The 25,180-nt window shown below is 36.5% G+C and overlaps 2 protein-coding genes across 2 annotated transcripts; both read right to left on the reverse strand.

Moving 5' to 3' along the window:
- Positions 1–1,308: 1,308 nt before the first annotated feature.
- Positions 1,309–2,238, reverse strand: LOC137039298 (odorant receptor 131-2-like). Its single transcript, XM_067414650.1, has one exon. It carries the CDS (start codon positions 2,236–2,238, stop codon positions 1,309–1,311), a length of 930 nt encoding a protein of 309 aa, XP_067270751.1.
- A 7,050-nt stretch (positions 2,239–9,288) lies between these two features.
- Positions 9,289–12,310, reverse strand: fmodb (fibromodulin b). Its single transcript, XM_067412535.1, has 2 exons — positions 11,380–12,310; positions 9,289–9,440 (listed from the first exon to the last, which is right to left on the reverse strand). The coding sequence occupies exons 1-2, from the start codon at positions 12,308–12,310 to the stop codon at positions 9,289–9,291; spliced, it is 1,083 nt and encodes a 360-aa protein (XP_067268636.1).
- Between the last annotated feature and the right edge of the window lie 12,870 nt (positions 12,311–25,180).

A 25,180-nucleotide genomic window follows, 5' to 3' on the forward strand; every position in this document is an offset into this window, starting at 1 on the left:
TCGTGCCCTGGATGTGCATTTCACAAATCTTCATCAACTTCAAGGTCCTATCCTATCAATATGGGCCAACATTTCTAAAGAATGCTTTTAGCACCTTGTTGAATCAATGCCACGTAAAATTAAGGCAGTTCTGAAGGCGAAAGGTTGTAAAACACAGTATTAGTATGGTGTTCCTATTAATCAATACTCTCCATTGACTTTGTATTGCATGAAGAAATTGATCAATTTTGGGATTCTGACACTCAGTATGTCTGCAAGTGCAGTAAAGTTTTATATATTATATTTCCTGTCGCTAATTACATTCCCCTCTTATGTGTGTAGTTCTTTGTGTAATATAGCATGTTGAGCTCTGTCTCAATTGCCTGTATCCACTTTTGTGTCCTTAAACACTCACTAACTTTTTTGGTTATGGGTTTATAGCTTGTTTTCTGTAAAATGTTTGTTTATTGTTACAAGTCAGAAAGGACAACAAGGCTGCTTCACACTATACAAAGTCAATGGAGACTCAGATTGGAATCTTTGGAACCAGGATTTCAGATTATTTAGTCTTTATTGCTTAGAAGTCAAAGCAGAAAGTGCTTGCAAAAAAAAAAAAGAAAGAAAGTGAAGCAAAAAAAATCATAATTAGCTTTGAATACAGTATTCCACTTGTTTTTCTGTTTAAATTTGCCAAAAGTAATGAAAGCCTCTGCTGGGAGGCAGAACCTATACTTGTGCCTATAGTGGTAAAGAAAGGTGGCACCATGGTGGCATCAAAATACCTTTTGGATTTATCTTAATAGCTACATAGATAAATCTATAAATACTGTCATTAAAAGTATTTAGCCATAGTTAAAATGTTGATGGTGATTAAAATAAATACTAAATATCAAAGCAAATGGCATTTATTTGATACAAGAAAGTCACTACAGTTACTCTTTCCAAGCAAAAAATTAAATAAAAAAGAAGTTTGTTTTAACTGATAGAACAATAGATAGACTCTTTAAATTTACAACAAACTGTAATTGAAAACAAAAAAAGTACATGCTCACAGTCAGCATGATAAAGTACATGTGTTCATCCACTAAAACAGCCTTGTTACCTTGTTGAAAATAAATGTTGTTGAAAATTTAAAGTGGCAGTTGCAACTGAATATTGAAGTTACACACAGATCTATTTTATAGATTAAACTCACATTAGGAAGATTAAATGAAACTTTGTCTTACATTTTAATACAATATTTCATTTTGATGATTTGTGGATTTAACACTGGTTGGACATTGCTCACTATAATCAACCCCATGTCTATGCTGAAATATTATTAATTTGCTAATCAGACGGATCAATGGCTCTCTTTTCGTGGCCACACATCAGTGAACGCTTCATGTATTTCTTAAACTTTTGATCCCTCATGCCATATATGAGAGGGCTCAGCAGTCGTGGTAAAATGCTGGTGAGAATGTAGCTGCAGAAGTAAATTACTGACTGATAGTAAGGAAAGAGAGCCGTTAAGGCCCCATCCAGGACTGTTGTGAACAGGGACAATGTACAGAGCAGTAACTGGACTCCATGCAGTAAAATGGTTCTCCTGGCCTTCTGGGCTTGAGCTGGTTCTGAAGCAGCTGCTTTAGCAGAGAACAGCACTTTGAAGTAAGTGTAGAAGAGCAGCACCCACACTGAGCACATGTAGCCGATGTTAAAAACAGCATAGCTTATTATATGGTACTCAAAATTGAACACATTTTGCTGGTAGCACATGCGGCTAGTGGTAAAGTAGGAGATTGGACTAAGAGCCAAACCAACAAACAGGTCTGCTATGCCAGGCAGGCCTCCCACCAGCCAGATGATGCCGATCAGGATTTTTGTGTTGGGGACGGTGCATATTCGTGCATGATGTAGAGGGTAGCAGATTGCCACAAAGCGCTCAATAGCCATGCCGGCCAGGTTTAGTGGTGTGTTCTTGAAGACGTTGCTTCCAATGAGGAGGAAAATGCAGCAGATAGAAACATTCAAGTTTGGCACAAAGTACGCAAACACAAACAAAATCACAGAAACAGTCAGTGTTATGATGTCATTGATGATCAGATGCATGTAGAGGATATAACGGGGCTCCTGAGCAAAGACAGGACTCTTGAAGAAAGTATAAAGCAGCAAGCTATTGATACAATTGATAATGACAGCAAGTACAACCACAGTGAGGTTTTTGAAAACTGCTTCGGCAAAAAAATCTTTGCGTTTGTTAAATTCTGAAGTGTTCATTTCACTTCAATAGCTATGATATAATAATTTTATATTATACAAGCTATAATTGGCAAAACATTAAAAATAGGCCTTGCACAGTGCAATAAATGATACCAAGATAACATAAAAGAATCCAAAAGGTTGATCTGAGCTGTCTACTCTTAAAATCTGTACGTCAAAGATATTTGAATGTGAATCTCTCTATAGTTCCTCTAGATGCCCTTCAGTGAAATGTGGTCTTATATTATTGTTGAAAATGCATTCTAAGTGTTGCCATATTCTCATGTGCTTTACTGGAATGACATTACTGAGTCCCTTAAGTCAGGAAAAAAAAAAAAAGGAAGTTGAAACAAACAATACTCAAGTTAAAAACAAATTAACCTTTTGGTTATTTTTAATCTTAATCAAGTGATTATCTATATACTGTAGGACCTTCCAGGATAAATTAAAAAAAGAAGTTTATCTTTGTATATCTAATGGGGTGTTTTAACCTGAGGAGCAACTGTAAGATATTGGAACAGTCATGTGTGAACAAATTGTTAAAGATGACAATTGTTTTGCTCCGATTCATAAAGGGAATCTTAAAATAATGATTTATATTTTGATCTGTAAGTTCATATTTTGCAGGGAATGTCAGTTTACCATCATTCATCAATGCGTGGTTACATCACGTCCATAAACATAAAGAAGATGGTCAAACTGGTGTGGTGGGAGGTTTGTTCATTTTGACAGCTTGTAGCCCATTAATTAATTCATTTTGAGAGAAGGCGATTCAAACCATTTTAAACCAACACGAATGGCTTCTTCTCACATTTAGCGGTTAAGATATCTAGCAATTGTTTTGTCGAATATCACTGCTGCCTAATTTTTGCAGCATTATTGTTGCAACACAACAGTACTCGCTCGAAAGACATTGTTTTTGGGTGTGTGTGTATATATATATATATATATATATATATATATATATATATTTTTTTTTTTTTTTTTTTTTTTTTTTACATTTTCAAACATTTATTCAGCCATTAATTGTTATAATCCATTCCAGTGAGATTTGTGTATGCAGAAGGAATCTGACAACAGCTGTTGGAGATCTAATCTCACCATCATCATCATCATTATCCGTCTGGGATAACATGAAGAAACTGAAAAAACTGAGACAAAATCCACAAGAACTGCGACATCTCCAAGACGCTTGAAGAAACCCTGCTAAGCTCCCTGAAAAACTATGAGCAAGTAAACCAGGACAAAAGCTGTTTAACGCAAAGGGTGGTCACACCAAACACTGACTTGATTTAGTTATTAGGAGTTATTGATAAACAAAATCTATTTATGACATTATTTTTGAAAGCATTCTCACTTTACAGAATTTTTACACAAGTGTCTAAAACTGTTCACAGTACTGTAGCTTTGCAGGAGGGTTTCTTTGAGTGTCTTTAGCCACGTTTCGACCGCAGGACTTTTACTTTCCGGGTAAATATTTCCCCCTCCAAACGGCCCTGCTCGCGAGGTAGTACTTTTTCAAAGTTCAGGAACTTTCAAGGGCGGGACTTGGGCGCTGAACATGCTGATTGGCACATTTTTGGTGCGGCAGACAAACTGCATGTCACAAATTTCAAACGTGATTGCGATTGAAAGTCATCACATGTAAAGACCAGATCGGTTTAGATAACGTCTCATGTAAACAGTCCACTAAATCTTTCAATCGGTACACGCAAAAATGATTACTGTCTGTCACTGACTTGGAGGAGCAGTCGCGCGCAGTCAAGACAAAAACAATGGGAAAGAAAGGTGATTTAAGCAATTTTGAGTATGGCATGGTTGTTGGTGCCAGACGGGCCAGTCTTGAGTATTTCACTATCTGCTCAATTACTGGGATTTTCACGCACAACCATTTCTAGAGTTTACAAAGAATGGTGTGAAAAGGGAAAAACATCCAGTATGCAGCAGTCCTGTGGGCGAAAATGCCTTGTTGATGCTATAGGTCAGAGGAAAATGGGCCGACTGATTCAAGCTGATAGAAGAGCAAATTTGACTGAAATAACCACTCGTGTATGCAGCAAAGCATTTGTGATGCCACCACACACACAAACTTGAGACGGATGGGCTACAACAGCAGAAGACCCCACTGGGTACCACTCATCTCCAGTACAAATAGTAAAAAGAGGCTACAATTTGCACAAGCTCACCAAAATTGGACAGTTGAAGACTGGAAAAATGTTGCCTGGTCTCGATTTCTGTTGAGACATTCAGATGGTAGAGTCAGAATTTGGCGTAAACAGAATAAGAACATGGATCCATAATGCCTTGTTACCACTGTGCAGGCTGGTGGTGGTGTAATGGTGTGGGGGATGTTTTCTTGGGACACTTTAGGCCCTTAGTGCCAATTGGGCATCATTTAAATGCCACAGCCTACCTGAGCATTGTTTCTGAGCATGTCCATCCCTTTATGACCACCATGTACCCATCCTCTGGTGGCTACTTCCAGCAGGATATTGCACCATGTCACAAAGCTTGAATCATTTCAAATTCGTTTCTTGGACTCTTGACAATGAGGTCACTGTACTAAAATGGCCCCCACAGTCACCAGATCTCAACCCAATAGAGCATCTTTGGTATGTGGTGGAATGGGAACTTTGTGCCCTGGATGTGCATTCCACAAATCTCCATCACCTGCAAGATGCTATCCTATCAATATGGGCAATTTTTTTAAAGAATGCTTTTAGCACCTTGTTGAATCAATGCCACGTAGAATTAAGGCCGTTCTGACGGTAAAAGGTGGTCAAACAGTATTAGTATGGTGTTCCTAATAATCCTTTAGGTGAGTGTATTAGAGAGTCAGAATTACCTTTTTGTTTCTTAGGCACAAGCGAATGTATTTAAGGAGAATGTATTTTGAACATAATTTGCACTCCGCTTGAAAGCTAAACAAACATGTACCAACACGTATTTATATTCAACGACATTCATTTATTTTAGTTGTGTATGTATGAGCTCTGCAAATTGTTTTTGGTCAAATTTGATGTTTAGTAATGGCGGACAGCAGTTTTCTTGTCATACACAGATTTTCAGTAATATCAATACATCTCACTTACTTTAAATGTTGACTTCAAATCAAATTCAATAGGTTTACAGGGACTTGAACTGAATGTTTGGGTGAAGTAACTCTCTTTGGAGTGACTGCTCAGAGACCCCAGTACAACACTTAACTGAATGTTCGTGTTCTGCCAGATTATGTTGACATTTCATCAGCTCCTTTGGGCAACGTGAGACAAACTCATCTCCAGTAATTAATGTTAACACTGTCCTCGTGGAGTCAGCTCCCTTCAGCTCTCACTGAAGGTCAAGGCTGTTTATTAAACCTAATGAATATGACTGGGATTACCACATTCTCAAGGGGAAATGTTAAAGGTCATCTAATTAAGGATGGCACAACAAATTCCCAAGCAACAGGGCATCACCATAAACAAAGATTTACTTTGACAAGACAAGGTTAATACAATACATTCCTCTTCTTTATTTTAAAAAGTCCCTATTGTTTATTTATCATGGATTTTATTCTTATTAGATAAATGACAATGGCAGTGATGCAAGCTTTGACATGGTTGTAGTGTAAATAAACTGCTGTGGATCCAGATGGTCTGTAAAGAGCTTCTCAAGGTCTTCTAAGGAATTGAACTTCTAGTTTTTTAACTTGCCTCAGTTTTCATGCATTTATGTTTTGGTCTTCTTCATTAACTTCTCAAATTATGATGCATTTTTTTGTTCCACTGCCAAAAATCATGACATATAATCACAAAGCAAAGACCCAAAGTTTCCCAATTAACACCATTATTTGTACCATGCATTTACTAAAAGATACGCACTGATAACTATTAAATATATTTAAAAAATAATAAAATAATCATATGTCTTGCACCCAGTAGCCACACTGACTTCATGCATCTACCCAGCTAAAAAGCTAAAAAAAATTATGCTCTAAGAAAGTTTTGCTAATGTTGCCATTAAAGGATTAGTTCACCCAAAAATTTCAAACCAAAGCATCGAAACGTTTTGAATCACTGTATCGATTCATGAATCAGTTTGACACACATGATCTGAATCCTGAATCAATATGCTGATTCATAATGGTTTGAATCTTTGTTTTGAAATCGGCCCATCACCATATAACACGTTATTTGGGGGGGGGGGGGGGGGGTTGTTTTTTTTTTTTTGTTCTGAAGATGAACAGAGGTCTTATGGGTGTCGACCGACATAAGGATGAGTAAATAAATGGTTAGTTCACCCAAAAAGGAAATTTCGTTCATTAATGACTCACCCCAATGTCGTTCCACACCCGTAACACCTCTGTTCATCCTCGTAACACAGTTTAAGATATTTTAGATTTAGTCCAAGGCCTTTCTGTCCTTTGAATGTAAGTGTATGCCCACTTGCTGACCACGTCCAGAAGGTAATGAAAACATCACCAAAGTAGTCCATATGTGACATCAGTTGGTTAGTTAGACTCTTTTGAAGCGTCGACAATACATTTTAGTCCAAAAAAAAAAAAAAAAAAAATTATTCAGCATTGTCTTCTCTTCCCCATTTGTTTTTTGAAACCTCAAATAAAGAATCAAACGGTCGCGAATCAGCAGATTGATTCGTGATTCATATCGCCAATGTAACGTGATTTCAGCAGTTTGCCAGTCTGACACGCGATTCGAATCTTGAATCATGACCGTTTGATTCTTTATTTGAGGAACGCGGAAGAGGAGACAATGTTGAATAAATTCGTATTTTTTGTTATTTTTGGACCAGAATGTATTGTCAATGCTTCAAAAGAGTCTAACTAACCAACTGATGTCACATATGGACTACTTTGGTGATGTTTTCATTACCTTCTGGACGTGGACAACAAGTGGGTATACACTTACATTCAAAGGACAGAAAGGCCTCGGACTAAATCTAAAATATCTTAAACGGTTTTCCGAAGATGAACGGAGGTCTTACGGGTGTGGAACGACATTGGGGTGAGTCATTAATGACAGAATTTTTGGGTGAACTAACCCTTTAAACTATAAAAACGTTATTTCTGAAAGTTCTCTAAACGGTCCGTTTTCTTAATTTAGTTATGCGAACAGTTATGGGCACATTCCATTTTATCATTTTGCAAACATTCCGGGAATGTTACTTTTGAATGTTCTTTTTGAATGGACAAAAGAAAAGCATTAGTCAAACATGCAACTAAAAGAAGTAACGTTCCACGAGCAATGCATAAATATTTTTTTTGTGCTAATATTTTGAGAACATTATAAAATGGATAACAAAAAAACAATTTTTGCTCATAACTTTGAGAGAAAGTTATGAGCCAGGGCCAGGTTTCCCAATAACGATGTATCTTAGCTATAAAGAGCGCGTTCTACGAGTGAAGTTACGATCACTCGCAGCAATTCCACGTGCGTTTCCCAAAAATGTACTTAACATGAACGTGCGAGAATGTGCTACTTAAGAGTCGCTGTCCATTTGCGAAGTTCTGAAATATAACCTTATATGGAATCGATTCCTCTGAACGGTTCACCTAATAATTATAAGCAACATTTATATATATTAAAAGCAAATAAGCAACTACCTACAGGCTGAGGCAATGACAAAATGGCTGAACAAAAAAAAGGAAAAAAAGGAAAAGATACCTTTCAAAAAGATGAAATCAATATCCTTCTAGAGGAGGTGGAGCAGGAAAAGATATTATTTTCAAACGATTTAAAGGGCATCGTACAAACAAAGAGAAACAAAACATCTGAGAGGACATTGCTACCAAATTAAAAGTTAAAAGTTAAATTATTAGTTCAAAGATCGAGTAAAGAGGTCTGCAAGAAATGGCAGGATTTTGCAAGCCTGACAAAAAGGAAGAGGGCACTGCAGAGGAATGTCCAATACATGGCTGGTTTTCGTGCACCTCAGCAACTCATTTAAGTTTATCTCTATTTTTCCCAGTTTAGTATATTTTCTACATTACTTATTTTATTCTGTTTCCATTTTTTCTGTCATTTAATTCAGATGTGTATTTGTATTTTTTTGTTTGTTACCTGTCCTCATTAAAAAAAAAAAAAAAAAAAAAAAAACTTATAGTATTATCACGGTGCACTTGAGTAAAGTTAAAGGTGTAATCTGCCGGTTGTCCTGTAGGTGACCTCATAACTCTCTCTTCTATGCAGCCCGATCACACATAAATGCGTATAAATAGTACAAGTGCAATGTCGTGGAATGTATACGCCAAAACTCATTTTGGCGCGCATATGATACGCTGGTTTTTCGCGTGCATATGATACGCACTTTATGGCGTATATATGACACACTCTTGGGTAGGTTTAGGGTAGTGGTGCGTATATATGACACGCTCTTGGGTAGGTTTAGGGTGGTGTGGTGGGGGGTTCGTATGTATAATACGCCATAAACTGCATATCATATGCACGCGAAAAACAGCGTGGCATAGACACGCCAAAATGAGTTTTGGCGTATATATTCCACGACATTGCACACTCGTACTATTTATACGCATTTTCGTGAGAATAGCCTGTCTTACGATACACTTAGAGCTTTACTCCAGAGCACTCGTAGATCTACGATCATTTTCAAGTTCTACTTAAGTTACGATGCTTTTGGGAAACAGACCTTAATATTAAGGTCACTCGTACGATTGTTTTTACGATCAACGTAGGCTTACGATGCTTTTGGGAAACGCAGCCCAGAACGTTAGTTACATTTCTCAGAGCATTTCCTGTTAGCTGGATAATCATTAGATTTTACTGCATGTCCATCACACCCACATTTAACATTCCTGTCCTTATTGATTCAGAAGTGAAATGGATGTGACCAGAAATTCACATTAAAAAGGCTTGTACACACCTAAATATATTCATGATTTTATAATGTTATAATGGTTATCCTAACATTTTCTGTTGATTATTGTTAGGCTAATTTCTTTATTAAAACGCCCCAAAATCTCATGACTATGGATAATACATGATGAATGAACTCATGTGTTGTCAACGGTCATGACAAGAGGTTACTATGGATGACTTGTTGCCTGGCCTACAGGTCGATGTTGGTTGCCAGACGCAGACAGAGTGCAGCTTCATATGGTATGTCTTGGGCGCTGATTTCATTGGCCTCCAGTCGCAGTACACGCAGATTGGAGTAATTGTTCGTGTCCACAACCCTGCAAAAACTGCTCACTGAAAATTCTGGGAAATGTAGGGAAAGTAGTAAGTTATTGTCTTATCCAAGCACAGAGCCTAAATAGGAACATGAATGATTTGCATTAGAATAACCATGACAAACACTACAATGTAAGTAAAAACTGTCAGAACTGTCACGATAGGTTTTCATGGAATGTGTGAAACTCTTTTTGGCAACACCTCACTCCCAACTCGTCACATATTGACGCTTGGTCAGGACCCCTCTGTGTCAATTTTCAACGTACGGGGTACCCCTTTAGCAGCATGCTTTTTTATTGCACAGGGTACTCCACTGATTTCATAGTTGCTCAATGCATCAGATCAAGACAAATTTAATTTTTTGAATTATTAAAGTTGACATGATTTTATAAATATTTGTAGGCTATTTTTATATTTTGGAGCAACTAACCCACTCCAACCCAAAACCTACCCAACAATATAAAATATGTAACGTTAACAGGCAAATAAAAGTACAGTCATGGGTGTTTATTGCAAAAAATAACCAGAAACATTATGAAAGTATTAACTCATGTTGCATTCCAAATCTTCTGAAGATATCGTTAAGTAAAGAACAGAGTTTATATTAACATACTTTTAATCGCTGAAATGATGAACACACCGCTCTGTGAACACACACTCTCATTCATATCTCATTCAAAAGATACACCCGACTCTTTATCATGATGACGCGATTGGTCACGAGACACGAGAGCCAATGCAATTTCACTATTAAATCTGACATAAAGCTTCTTCGGGTGCTATTTTTTGAATGTGTGCATGATCTTCGGCAAATGGAGACGGTGAACGCTTTTAGGGATTTTCTTTTCTTTAAATCAATCGTCAAAACATATTTTTGAATAAATTGTGCCTGTAGTCGTATCTGCCTGTTTTACCCTGTGTTTTGTATCATATAATACACAAATGGGTAGGTTAAGAGATTGGATTGGGTTACATGTTCAAATGTGTCTAAATAACTAAAATAAAATAAAAATTATGTAAATAAAATTATGCTGGCTAATTAAATAAAGAGTCACACTCCAACATGTCATAATGGTCAAATCATAACCCAATATCATTTCATGATAATGAAAGCCCAATGATTAAAGAAAATGATCTGTACTAGACATTTTGTATTTTATACAAAATAATTTAAATCTAAAAATGCTTTAAAATTAAAGTCTAACCAAATTGTGTTCAAAATTATAGAAGTTGGTATCACAAAAATGTAAGTTCCCATGAGATTTATTTTAGGCTCTTTTTGTCTTTTTTTGATGCGTTCTCCTGTCACCAAATATGGAACCTTAGGTCCCAGACCTTTCCAATGCACTGTAAAAAATATATTGGTCAATAAGTTATAATAAGATATGTTTTACATTGCTTTATTTCACCAAAATAACTTAAGCACATTTCTTTCTTTTTTATAAGTTATAAGATTCGACTCATTTTTAAGGTATAATTTAATTTGAGTTGAAATTACTTAAACATCTATTTATTTTTTTAAGATTAGAAAATGTTTGATTATAAAATAGTGCTGTGCCCCTGTTAGTGGGCTCATCCCCTAAGTGGCCGGCACTTAGGGGATGAGCCCACTAAAAGGAATTTAAATACCGTTTCATGGTTACGCAATGTCTGATTTCAAAAAGGTTTTGGTATTTTAATTTATGATGATTCATAAAATATGTGATAAGGAAAAAGGCAAATATAAAAAAGATAGCCAAGTGTCCCTCTAATGGGGCAGTGAATTGAAATTCTGGCTTCTGTAAAATTAAATATCATTAATTGTCCTTTTTATATGTTAGAACATAAGCAATATACATATCTAATTATTGGCTGTTTGGAAGCATGCCATTAGGACAGGCTCATACTTTCAGAAGATGATTTATAAATAAGCCTCTGGCATGCATTATGGTCTTATGTATACCATTTTCAGGTATTCTTTCTGTACCTTTGATCTTGTTGCCCTGGAGATACAGATTCTCTAGACTTGTGCTGATAGTGGGGATCCTCTCCAGCTTGTTGAAGGACAAATCGAGTTCCACAAGTGTGCTGACATTGAAAGCGTTGGCTGGGATGCCCCCATTGGTGAGGTGATTGTGGGACAGCCGTATGAAGCACAGCTCAGGCCGTTGGCTCAGGAAGTCAGCAGGAATGCTGGAAATACGGTTGTACTCAAGGTAGAGTTGGCTCAGCTTTGGCGGCAGACTTTCTGGAATCTTCTTCAGTCGGTTTCCTCGCAAGTCTAACAGGGTCAAGGACAGCAGACCCTCAAGTGCATTACCGAGGTCTTCAATGGCGTTCATTTGGAGATGCAGGGCCGTCAGGTTGCTCATCCCACGGAAGGAGTTGACCGGGACTACCGAAATATTGTTGTGATTCATGTGTAGATCTTGTAGGGAGCGCGGTAAGCCCTGTGGAACACGGCTCAGGTTGTTGTTGTGTAAAAAGAGGCGCTCGAGGTTCGGTAGTTTGGCGAAGACTTTGTCAGCAATCTTGTCAGAGCTCAGTTTATTTGAGTGCATGCAGATCCAGGCTAAATTTGGAGCATTATCAAAGACGGCGTTTGCGATGCCAGTGATCTGGTTATTTTGCAAGTATACATACTTAATGTGAGACGGTACGAATGGCACGTGCTGTAGCCTGCGGTTGTTGCAGTACATTGCCTCGGGGTAGGTAGGATGACAGTCGCATTCCAAAGGGCAGTCCAGCACAGAAGGCTCATCCTCTGTTCTTAGAGAGGCGAGATTGTGACTGCGGCCATGACCATGACTGTAGGCTCGGTTGCGGAGATAACTTAGCCAGGTCAGAGAGTTGGTCTGTTGTGTCATGGAAAAATCGACAAGCCTTGCCAGCAAAAGCATAAAAATCCAGCCTCTCATTGTCACTGCGTTTTGCCTGTCTGGACACAGATACACATGTTCATATCCTTTCTGAGACCACTTGGGAAAAACACTACATTTTCACATTTGACAGTTTTTCATTTAGAATTAAATTACTAAATTGCATTAGAAATTATTCATGATCAATTCATTTTTTTCAATACAAATTCTTTACATTATTATGAAATTATCAATTAACATTATTATTATTCTGTTTTACAATTAATTACATATTTATTCATTAAAAATATTTAATAATTGTTCATTAATAAATTAATATTATAATTATATATATATATATATATATATATTGTTATTATTATCTTTTACTTTTTTATAATTAAATTAATTTATAATAAATTAATAGTTGTTCATTAGAAATTATTATTGTTATCTCGTTCTCCAGTATGATTTGAGAATGATCCTAAGAGCACCTTTTACTTCAATGAAGAAAGAACATTTGACTGTCTGCACAATCACATGATGACTCCGATCCTTTGATTAGTCCTATTTAATAATTGTTTTATCGATGTGTCATCCTCAATAAACCCGTCTCTTGGTGTGACACCTCGAACTTTTGAATATTACGATCTAATATAATATCTAACCTGTAAGGTTGCCTGAATAATAATCATACACTGTTTGTTAATTAGCCAGAGGAGAACTTAGTCTGGTTTCTCCCAAGGTTTGTTTTTCTCCATCATGCCCTGCTGGAGTTTTGGTTTCTTGCCACTGTCACCTTTTGCTTGGCTTGCTCAGTAGGGGACACTAAAATCTAACTAAATATACAAATAAATGTAATTACTAAACTAAATTAACTATATCAATTATACAGATCCACCCACATTGTCGCTATATGAAAACTAAAGTGAGCTGATGACATCACTGTTTTCTCTGAAACAGCCGAATCAAATTATTTTGCATTATTTTCTTGTTAACACTGTGAGGCTGCTTTGAAACAATCGGCATTGGAAAAACACTATATCAATAAAGTTGACATGACTTGATGATCAGTAACACAATTGATTTACTTATTTGATTAGTGATCCTGAAATTTATTTTTTATTTCACGTCTTAAAATGTATTCTTAAATGTTCATAAGTATAAAATATCCTATATTTCCAAAGCGGAAAAGTACGGCAAGTATAGGCACATAACATTTCCTTGTGCTTCATATGAACAGTTTCAAAGAACATAGTAGGCCAAGCAACCAGACACAGAAATGCATATATATTATATCCTCCTGACAATTTTTTCCATATATAAACTATAATTACAAGACATTGTCATTATTATTTGCATATGTTATATCTGTCAGAGCAGAGTCCTGGTTAAAACTGACAACACAAAAATTCTCTCAGGTCTGGGCAAGTATGCCACTTGTGATCTCATTTTTCCTTTTGTAAGAAAACAAAGTTTGTTTCTGGGGAGAGGGAGTTTTGCCTAAGGGATGCTTCTGTACTGTTTGCAGACATGATGATTGATAAATCCAGCTCTTTGTTGTTGGTGGCAGCTTCGCCTCTTGGAGCAATATTCAAACACTACACTGATTTACAGTAATACATCTGCTTACATTGTTGTTTGGACATGTATTGCGTTATGCATTTGGTTTAATGGGGGGTGTTGTCTTCATAGATGAAGCATGTTTATGGATGTGTCTAATTGACTAACTTGTCAGACAAATTGATCACACTTTATATTAGGTATCTTTAATTATATACATCAAAAAATAATTGTTAGGTACTATGTTGTACTGCAAAACACTTAGTGTTACGATAGTTTAGGGACTTGGTTTGATAGTATGGGTGGGTTAAAGCTACACTGTGTTACTTTTTTAGTTTATTCTTAGCTAAAAACACTTAGTTCTTTCAAAAATATATGTGCTCATTAATGTATATTTACTTCTTTCAAGTCATAAAGTATTCTCGTAAGTTTATAATATGCCATTGAAAATACATACGGGTGAGGAGCTTGAATGCCGGTCGCCATGTTTCCCCTCCATCTTGAAATTACATTAGCCAAAGAGGGACATACCCATAAATTCAAGCTTCGCTTTTCGCATTTTAACACTCGATGGCAGTCATGAATGAGGTTGAACTGGAAGCCATGTTAATCTTGGACTAAATCGGCCACGGTAGGAGTTAAAGCGAAATCGGAATTGAGAGGAACAGAAACTAATATTCACTGGATTGTCATATACCTTTACACTGCTAGATGGGGAAAAGTTCACCCAAAAATGAAATTGATGTCATTAATGACTCACCCTAATGTCGTTCCACACCCGTAAGACCTCCATTTATCTCCAGAACACAGTTTAAGATATTTTATATTTAGTCTGAGAGCTTTTCTGTTCCTTCAATATAAGTGTATACACATTATACTGTCCATGTCCAGAAAGATAATAAAAATATAATCAAAGTAGTCCATATTCTCCAAAAGTCCAAAAATAAGTCCAAAATGAGTTGCATTTTGTTTAACTTATTTAAAAAAAACAAAAACAAAAAAACATTTCTTAACTTATTTTGATGAGTTAAAACAAAACACGTCATAACTTATTGAACATACACATTTTTAATCTTTAATCTTTATTTGAGGATTGAAAACAAACCCGGAAAAGAAGACCATGCTGAATAGAGTTGTAGTTTTTGTTATTTTTGGACCAAAATGAATTTCTGATGCTGATTTTTGATGAACTGATGTCACATGAACTACTTTAAAGGGGGGGTGAAATGCTGTTTCATGCATAGTGATCTTTTTACACTGTTAAAGACTTGGAATCCCATACTAAACATAGACAAAGTTTCAAAAGTTAAGGTGGACGTTTGATGGGAGTATTTTTTTGTCAAAAATACTACTTCCGGTTAGTCATAAGTTTCGGCAAGTTTTTTGCGATCATGCGTCCCCTTTGACGTTAATGGGGGCGGAATTTCCTTGTATGGGCCTTACGGACAATTCTACCGGAAGCGCGTGAGAGAGAGAGGGAGAGAGCGAAAGTAACAGGCTACGCCCATCAAAGCGCTGGCTCGTAGGCTGTGCTGGACAGGTGATGTGCACATAACAATGTCACCAAAAAAGTGCGTTTTTGGTTGCCAGACCAAGACAGTCCTGCACAGATTCCCCAAAAACCCCGCGTTAAGGCAACAGTGGATGGAATTTGCTTTTCCGGATCAGCAACTGAGTTGCGCGAATGTTTATATCTGTTCGCTGCATTTCGGTGCCGACTGTTTCATAAACAAGGCCCAGCTCGACGCCGGATTTTCCAATCGCCTAATGCTGAAGGATGGAGCAGTCCCAACGATAAAGGTCCCAACGTTAGAACCGCAGGCTGTGAGTAAGACTGCTTCAAATGTCTGTGTTTTTGCCTATGCTCATCAAGTAGCCCAAACATGATCACGTATAGTTAGTTGATCAATGGAGCATGCGATGTGTAGTGCGTGTACATTTGTTTAGCTGGCCACTATATGTGTAACTTTATGTTTGTGTATTGTAAAAGCACTCCAAACAACAATACACAAAGAGGGGGGAAATATGTTGAACTAAATAAGCGCGCTTCTTCATTCAAATGCACTACTATTCCATGTCTTTCTATGTAAACACTAACTTAGCCTTCCGCTTACTGTCTACACAAACCACGCGTAAACACACAAACACACGTGCACAACTGCACTTCCCACATGTACACCTTCAAAGACAAAAATACGACGATATAATTCAAGTATAAATATGTAAATAACACAAGCCGCTAAGCATATTATATAGTTAGTATATAACTTGTACCACATACAGACGTCCTGCTCTAGTCGTTTTTGCTGCTGCTCCTGTTCAACTGCAGCCTCTGGGTCTGATTCCGGATCATAGATGTATGGCTGTATCTGATTAAAAGCCATATTTTTATTTTGAATAAAGTTTTTTTCCCGCTGTTAGGGATGAGACAGCTTTACGACGCACTCAACACAATAGCAGCAGCGAGCACACGTCATTATTTAGCTCCGCTCACACGACACGCCCCCACCCGCTCGGCTTTTTTCGGAAAGACTCGGAACAGCGCATCTTTCTTATATAATTATAAAAAAAATAAAGACTTTTCGGAGATATGCAGGATGCAATGCTACTCTATAGGTACTCAAGATTGACATGACACTGACTGGAACTGAGTGTTTCACCCCCCCTTTAATGATGTTTTTATCACCTTTCTGGACATGGACAGTATAGTGTGCATACACTTACATTGAAGGAACAGAAAAGCTCTCGGACTAAATATAAAATATCTTAAACTGTGTCTGAAAATGAACTGAGGTCTTACGGGTGTGGAACGACATTAGGGTGAGTCATTAATGACATCAATTTCATTTTTGGGTTAACTAACCCTTTAAGGGTAGGTGAAGGGTCGACGGTGTAATTATTGATGCAATTACAGAAATGAATTTAGGTATTTTAGGTATAGATTTAGGTATTTTTTGGTTACACTTTATTTAAAGGTGTCATTGTTACAGTGTACTTATATATTTAAAGAAACACGCCACTATTTTTGGATATAGGCTCATAAAAATAAAGGTTTTGGTGAGGTGTATGGTTCCATGAAGAACCTTTAATATCCAAAGAACCTTCTCATTACACAAAAGGTAGTGTAGAAAGGTTATTTAGACTATAAAAAGGTTAGACAAAAATCGTTCTTTAAAGAACCTTTCACAAAACAGTTCTTCAGGGAACCAAAAATGGTTCTTCTATGGCATCACCATGAAAATCCCTTTTTAGTTCTTCCTGGCACCTTTATTTTTAGGGGTGTAGAGTTAAACAGTTGAGTTTTACTTGTTCCAAATCCATTCAGCCGATCTCCAGATCTGGAGGTAAGCACTTTTAGCATAGCTTGGCGTAGATTATTGAATCTGATTAGACCGCTAGCATCACGCTCAAATAAATGACCAAAGAGTTTTGTGTTTCGATATTTTCATATTTAAAACTTGACTGTTCTGTAGTTACATCGTGTACTAAGATCAACAGCCTGAAAATAGTATCCAGCTGGTTTGTGTAGTTGCAGTGTTGCAGCCGGCAAATTAGGTAGTGGATTTACCTGTGTGATTAACCATGGTTCTGTAAATAAAATATCACAATAAATATCGTCTGAATCGTCTCTAACAAATGTCTCCATGGTTATAAGGCATGCTCTCTGCAAGCAGGTTGTCACATTGGTTATGATGACTATTTTCAGGCGCTGCGTAAAATCAGTGCTCGTAATATCAAGTTCCTGGATTATTACGCAGGAATGAGAGTATAGTTGCTATCGGCCTAGAAAATCACAACTTTTCATTTTCCGTCAGTCTTAGTACATGATGTAACTACAGAAGAGTCAAGTTTTAAACAGGAAAAATATCGAAACCTTTGGTCATTTTTTGAGAGAGATGCTAACAATCTAATCAGATGTATGCTAAGCTATGCTAAAATTGCTACTGCCAGACCCGGAGATCACCTGAATGGATTCCGAAACGGTAAAGCACAGTAGAGGAGTTTTTCAAAAAAAGTATTATGTTCTTTTAAGTACTGAGTAATATTAATTAACAACATTGATACTTACTATAAGGAAAGGGTAAGATTAAGATTTGATTGAGGGTTAGTTGCATGTATTTATGCATAATTTACAGTTATTACTATGGTAAGTGCATATGTAACAAGGACACTGTAGTTAAAAGTGTTACCTTTAAAAAAATATGAGAAGCATGAAAAAAAATTATGTACACAGTGTGTGCATTATATCAAATGATTGGTTACACTTTATTTTAAGGTGTCATTGTTACAGTGTAATTATATATTTTAATACTGAGTGATATTTTATTAACAACATGTATACTAACTGTAGCGATATGGTACGATTAGAGTTCGGTTGAGAGTTAGTTGCATGTAATTATGCATACTATTACTTTGGTTTTCAATATAGAGTGGGACTGATTTATGTCTGTCTTTAAAACCCATGAATAATATCAAAGTCATAAAGACATTGGTGTGAGAGAACAATGTATAATTTCTGATCCAATTTTGTTTAAAGATTTTAATAAAAACATATTATTTTTACAAATCCCCCTTAAGGTTCAGGTTTTTGGCTTAAAATGTAATCACCAATAAAGAAGTAACAAAAATGTAACATTATTACCCTTAAGTTTAACTAGAGCAGACTATATTTACTTAATTAAAACAAGATACATGTCATAAAGGGAGAAATAATAAAATAACTTTAAAGTCAATTATGTAAACTGCATGGACAAACAACAATGCAATTCTTTAATTGATCATAATGCATTGGCTTTAATCCAACATGTCTGCTAAAATAAAGATTAAACACATACCTATGTTTGTAGCCTCTGTGATTTTCTGTGTCTTTTGGTCTTTTGTGTGTGCTTCAGTCGCTTTGGAATGAGAAAAGTGTAGAAAAGAGGTGGAGAGAGAGTAAACAAAAAAAACGATGCGGCATGAAAACTTCACAATAATGAAAATGTTGTTCTAGGACATTATGAATGTTAGCATTACACACACACACACACACACACACATAATCCTCTAATTGTGAATGAAATAAAATTCTACACATGCAGAAGAAAAAACATGAACTGTACCTTGTATAATGTAACTCGTAGAGCTGCTTTAATTTATACAGTAGATCACATTCCAATAAGCGGACACAGTTGCACAGCCCAGAGCCTTCAGTGTAAAGTCTATACAGTGAACCTTTGTCTAATGCCTCACTAACATGTTATGCTGTACTTTGTGCCTGAGGCTTTGTGAATATGAGTGCCATGTGTGAGAAGGCAAAACATCTGCATTTTTACAGCCTGGCTTCATTCTGTCAGGACGGGACCCCTGCCTTATCATTATCTGTATACAGGATGAGCCTTTGTGTGCATGCATTTCTGGGGCATTTGACTTAGTACGATCGGGCATGTTTTATCTTGGGTTTTAAATTCTACAGGGTTGTTTAACATTAGACTATACTGTGAACCGTACTCAAACACCTTGTGTAGTTAAGACATGACGACATGGATATCCTGAAGATAACTACAGGCTGGCAATAGTAAAAGCTAAAACGTTATTATATTACATAAACAAATCAGGCGAGCCATATATATCAAAAGTTCAAATTGAAGAACCCAGGACCATTGAAAGCGTTTTAAAGGCTCTTAATGATTTGAAGGTATTCTTAAGTGCAAATAATATTCATCAAATTAGGAAAGGGCCAGAATACTTGGAAATGGTTATATAATCATATTTATGAGTTATTGTTTATTTTTATGAAAGACCATGGTGCATTCAATGATGTCATTTTGGCTAACAAACATAATGGGGAAAATGCTCATATGAAGTCAATTAGTAATTTGTTCATTTGTCACAAGGGAATGTTTAAAGCAGCCATTTATTGAGCTGAATGCAAGATATTTCAGTTTATAACTTTTCTAAATATGGATCATTTTCTTACACAAACCCTTCAGAAGGCCTTTATTAAGCCTCTGGAGCCATGTGGAACACTCTTATGATGGATATATGCACTTTTATGGACACCCCCCCCCCCCCCCCCAAAAAAAAAAAAAACCTAGCCATTCGCTGACAAATCTTGGTGATTCAGTGATTCGTCAGCGGTTCTTCACCATTTTTTTGGGATGACTGAGGTGCTATACTGTATATAGCACCTTTACCATATACAGAACCTGTTAAGCCCCTTCAACATTTTTTTAGTGGTTATTTTGGGTGGTAAAGGTGCTATATAGTAGGGTTGTCAACAATAATCGATTCGGCGATGCATCGCGATGCGGGGCATGAACGATTCAGCATCGATGCGGCAAAGTGCCATAATCAATTATGTCACTGTTTATTTTCGGGGGGACGATAAAGTTGTGAAGTTTCAAATACTTCTGGTTCCGGGAGAATAACAACAACAACAAGGAAGATGGCTAAGGCGGAGGGAGATGACCGCGATAGACGGGTTATTAATAACACGCTAACGATCTGAGGTGTGTAGGATTGTACGTATATATTTTTTGCACAATAATAAATTAATCTATAATGAAGAAATACGGCGCAATTCACCTTTATTCCACAAGGTGGCAATGTCTGATACCCAATGATGAAGTGACGTTTCACTCATAGTTACCTCTGACAGAAAACGAAACAATAATTATAATCTGCAAAACTTGAAATGACTCCGTGATTTACTTCAGAGAGCAAGTACTAAACACAATCATATGTTAGTGTCAATTTCTCTTGATGATGGATGTGATCAAGAAGCTGTCAGTGATCAAAATATTGATTTTGAAGACATTGAAAATGAGTTTGAAGAATATGCTGGAGATCGCGAATATGAGGCAGATGCTGAATATACTGGTAAACGAGCTCTGACGAGGTCATATGATGATGGTATTAAACATCTGCTCAAACTAAATCCTTCCAAGCTCCAAAAGGTAACGAAATAGGTTTTATTTTATTCTTCTGTAGCTGTTACTCTAAAATCAGGAGTTTTATATATCATCACGACAGGTAGAGGTCTATCCATGTTAAATATAGATCTGGGTCGCTAACGACCTGAATATGTAAGAATGTTTGGTGAAACAGTCATGCATTTAAGGGTTAATTGCATTTTATTTAATTTTATTTAATTACATTTTATTTTATTTAATAACTTTTATGTCAAAGATACAGGAGACACATAGCAGCCAATACAATCTGTTGTTTAATATCTGCTTGTATTGCCTCATGACTGATGAAAAATTTGCTTTGTGTGCAGTAGAATTTTGATGCATCACAATGCATCGTAGAATCGAATTGAATCGAATCGTTACCTGGTGAAACGTAATCGAATCGAATCGTGAAGGCAGTGCCAATGCACACCCCTACTATATAGCACCACTGCCGTGCAAAGAAGCTTTCAAGCCCATTTAAAGGTTCTCAACCCTGTTGGTGCCTTTTAGCATCTTTATTGAGGAAGAAATAAAATGCGATATGGCACCTCTCATGGTTTCTGCATAGCACCATTTGACAGAGGTGCTGTAGAGCACCTTTAAAGATATGGTGCTATTTGGCACCAAAAGTGGTCCCCCTATAATTACAAGCCAAGAACCACTTTTAGTGCCAAATAGCACCAATATCTTTTAGAGTGTATGTTCAGTTTATTTAGTCATTAAGGACCTTTAGTTGACTAGCTTTCTATCTCTTTTGTTCATTGTACGCTCCTCTTTTGTTTCTATGACAACATCATTGTGAGTTCATTCTTGCAGCTGTGTTTGGTTAATTACTTGTTTAGGCTTGTTCTGTCTAATATTTAAGTTGTTCCTTCACCATCATTTAATGTTCCGACTCCGGTCGTCACGATTAGGTGCATTTCTCTACCCGTTTGTATTCTTAGATGTTTTTGATTCATTGTTATTAAACTTCATGTTGTAACTTATTCTTCATGTTCGTGCCTTCTTCTGCAACAAACATTTACATTTACATTTAATCATTTAGCAGACGCTTTTATCCAAAGCGACTTACAAAAGAGGAGAGCGATAGAAGCAACTAAGCAAACAAGGGCAACAGCAGGCAAGTGCTGTAAGGACGCCTCAGTTAATCAAACAGTACACAAACTTTTTTTAATAAACAAACAAACAAACAGACAGACAGACAATTGAATTGGATAGTTAAGTGCTATTCTTTATTGGTCAGATGCAGCTGGAAAAGATCTGTCTTAAGATGTTTTTTGAAAATGGCTACAGAATCAGCTGCTCGAACTGAGATCATGTCATTCCACCAGGTGGGAACGGTCCAAAAAAAGGTCTGTGAGAGTGATTTCATGCCTCTTTGGGATAGCACCGTAAGGCGTCGTTCACTTGCATAACGCAAGCTTCTGGAGGGTGTGTAAGTCTGAACAAGCGAATTTTGGTATATTGGTGCAGTTGGTATATTGGTTGAGTATTTTGGAGCACACCGTGTAACAATATACCGTATAATCAGGTATATTGGTGCACACCCTGACATTAAGGCCGCTGTTTATTAATTGATCTGTTCGCTTTTTTGCAGATCTCCTAGAAGTGGTGAACTCCTCACTTCTCTATGCGACTTTTCCAAACTCCCTTAAAACCGCAGTAGTTAAACCTCTTCTGAAAAAGAAAAATCTGGATAACTCCATGTTGAGCAACTACAGACCAATCTCAAATCTCCCCCTTCATAGGCAAGATCACTGAAAAAGTTGTTATTAATCAGCTGAACAAATTCTTAAACTCAGATCCTTTGACAATTTTTTTATCTTGTTTCCGACTGCATCACAGCACAGAAACAGTGCTCATAAAGATCATAAATTATATTAAATACTGATACAGACAAAACAACTAATTCTGGTACAACTTGACCTCAGTGCTGCATTCGACACTGTTGACCACAACATACTTCTAGACAGGCTGGAAAACTGGGTCAGGCTTTCTGGGATGGTCCTCAATTGGTTTTTGAAGATTGGTACTTAGAAGGGAGAGGTTATTATGTGAGTCTAGGTGACCATATGTCTGAGTCCGTGAGATTCGGAGTCCCACAAGGGTCAATTATTGCACCACTCCTGTTCAACCTGTATTTGCTGACACTGAGCCAATAATGAAAAAGAACAAAATTGCTTACCACAGCTATGCTGACAACACTCAGATCTACTTCTACTTCACTATCACCTAATGACTATGGCCCCATCGACTGCAAATGCATTGATGAAGTTAACAACTGGATGTGCCAAAACTATCTTCAGTTAAACAAAGACAAAACTGTTATCCCTACATTTGGAAACATTCTTAGGAAACATTGTTAGGACCCCCCTTGAAAACGAGGTGATGCATCTCAAGGGGTTTATCCTTAAAGAATAAAATTTGTTACAAAAAAGATGACATTCTCAAGGTGAACGGATATCTTGAGGCTAAAGTTCTAACAAAAAATTAAGTCAGGATCTTGGTTTGATTTTGGAGTCAGACCTGAGTTTCAGTAGTCATGTCTAAGCAATAACTAAATCAGCATATTTTCATTTGAAAATATTGCAAGAATTAGATGCTTTGTTTCCAGGCAAGACTTGGAAAAAACTCCAGAAAATATGACCGTATCACAGTCCTCAGGACTTTACACTGGATTCCAGTTATATTTAGGATTGATTTTAAAGTACTATTCGTTTATAAATCACTCAATGACCTAGGACCTCAATACATCGCAGATATGCTGATTATATACAAAGCCAACAGATCACTCAGATCCTCAGGGTCAAGTCAGTTAGAAATACCAAGAGTTCACTCAAAGCAAGGAGAGTCTGCTTTTAGCTGTGCCAGCTATTATGCCAGCTTCATGATCAGATCAGATGTGCTCCAACAGTAGCCACATTCAAATCCAGACTCAAAGCACATCTGTTCAGCTGTGCATTTACTGAATGAGCTCTGTGCCACTGTACGGCCGACTGATTGCACCTTAGCTTATCTATGCATCATCCTTTTATTCTTTAAATAACAGTTTTAGTTTACCTTTGTTCTTATCTTTGGTTCATCATTTTATTCTTTTGAATTCTCTTTACAACTGTACATTGCTATTTCTTATACATCTGTTGATTAGGGCTGTCTGACTAGAAGCGATTGGAAAAGGAGAGCAGTTTGCTTCACTTCATTCTGCTTGTGTAGCAGACAGTGTAAAGAAGGGAACTCTTTAAGGGGAAGTAAGGGGAGGCCCTGTGGAGCAAATCTAACGTCCCCTACAGGACCCGTCTTGGACCGACTTTCTACGGTCCAGGAGACTTTGCGAACCTGCTCCATCTCTTCCATATCAGATGGTGGTACCCAAATTTAGAGGCAGATAGGGATCTATTCATCACTATTTCACTATTCAACTGTTTTTTGAATGATTCTTGTTTTTATTTTTAATTCTTACACATGCTATTCTTATTTTTTTTCTATTCTCCCTTTTAATTAATTGTGTATATAATGTGCTATATAAAAAAAACCTTGCCTTGCCTTTTTAACAGGATGCTAAAGTAACGATCTCCCCTGAATTATCAAACACAGCAAACATTAATGCATGGTTAAAAAAGTGAATGATAAACTGGATACTATTTTCAAACAACATTCACCAAAAAATGATTACAAATAAACTTGTCTTGCTACAGCTACAATTTAAAAGGAAATACTTAGCTGACTTTCTGTAACACTGAATATGAATGAAATTAATGTCCAATAAAGTTTGGTTTAAAGCACTTGATTAATTACATTTTCCATGATCTAAAGGGGGGACTATTTACTGTTAACAAAGTTGTTAAGCATAAAATTATGTGTGTTATATTATATGTGTGCTAATTAGACACTAACACTTTAAGTACAGTGATGATGAATGAAGAACTAATTTTGTGTCTATAGTCTAATGTATTAACTACAGCTTATAAAATATTAATTGACTTAACGAATAGTTTGCAAATGAAGTGCTTTGTTACTGTATACTTATTATAAAGCCTTACCAAAAGTCAGCAACATTAATTTGATCAAATGTGAGAAATACATTTATAATGTTATAAAATATTTATATTACAAATAAATTATGTTCTTTTGAAATGTCTATTCATCAAAGAATCCTGGGAAAAAATACAGTTTTTCAACTGTTTTCAACATTGATAATAATAAGAAATGTTTCTTGAGCACCAAATCTTGAGCACCAAACCTTGAGCATTTCTGAAGGATCATGTGACACTGAGGACTGGAGTTATAATGTTGAAAATACAGATTTGCCATCACAGGAATAAATTACATTTTGGAATATATTAAAATAGAAAACCATTGGAAATTGTAATAATATATTTTTTACTCAATTTTATCGTATTGTCAACACCTCAAACTCATTGTTGTGCTCCTC

This window comes from Pseudorasbora parva, chromosome 13 (assembly GCF_024679245.1).
Source record: "Pseudorasbora parva isolate DD20220531a chromosome 13, ASM2467924v1, whole genome shotgun sequence".
NCBI classification, from domain to species: domain Eukaryota; kingdom Metazoa; phylum Chordata; class Actinopteri; order Cypriniformes; family Gobionidae; genus Pseudorasbora; species Pseudorasbora parva.

Coding starts and splice junctions, on each gene's coding strand:
- LOC137039298 (XM_067414650.1), bottom strand. CDS start 2,238: ATGAACACTTCAGAATTTAACAAACGCAAAGATTTTTTTGCCGAAGCA.
- fmodb (XM_067412535.1), bottom strand. CDS start 12,310: ATGAGAGGCTGGATTTTTATGCTTTTGCTGGCAAGGCTTGTCGATTTT. Junction 9,441..11,379: donor CCAGGGCAACAAGATCAAAG/GTACAGAAAGAA, acceptor TACATTTCCCAG/AATTTTCAGTGAGCAGTTTT.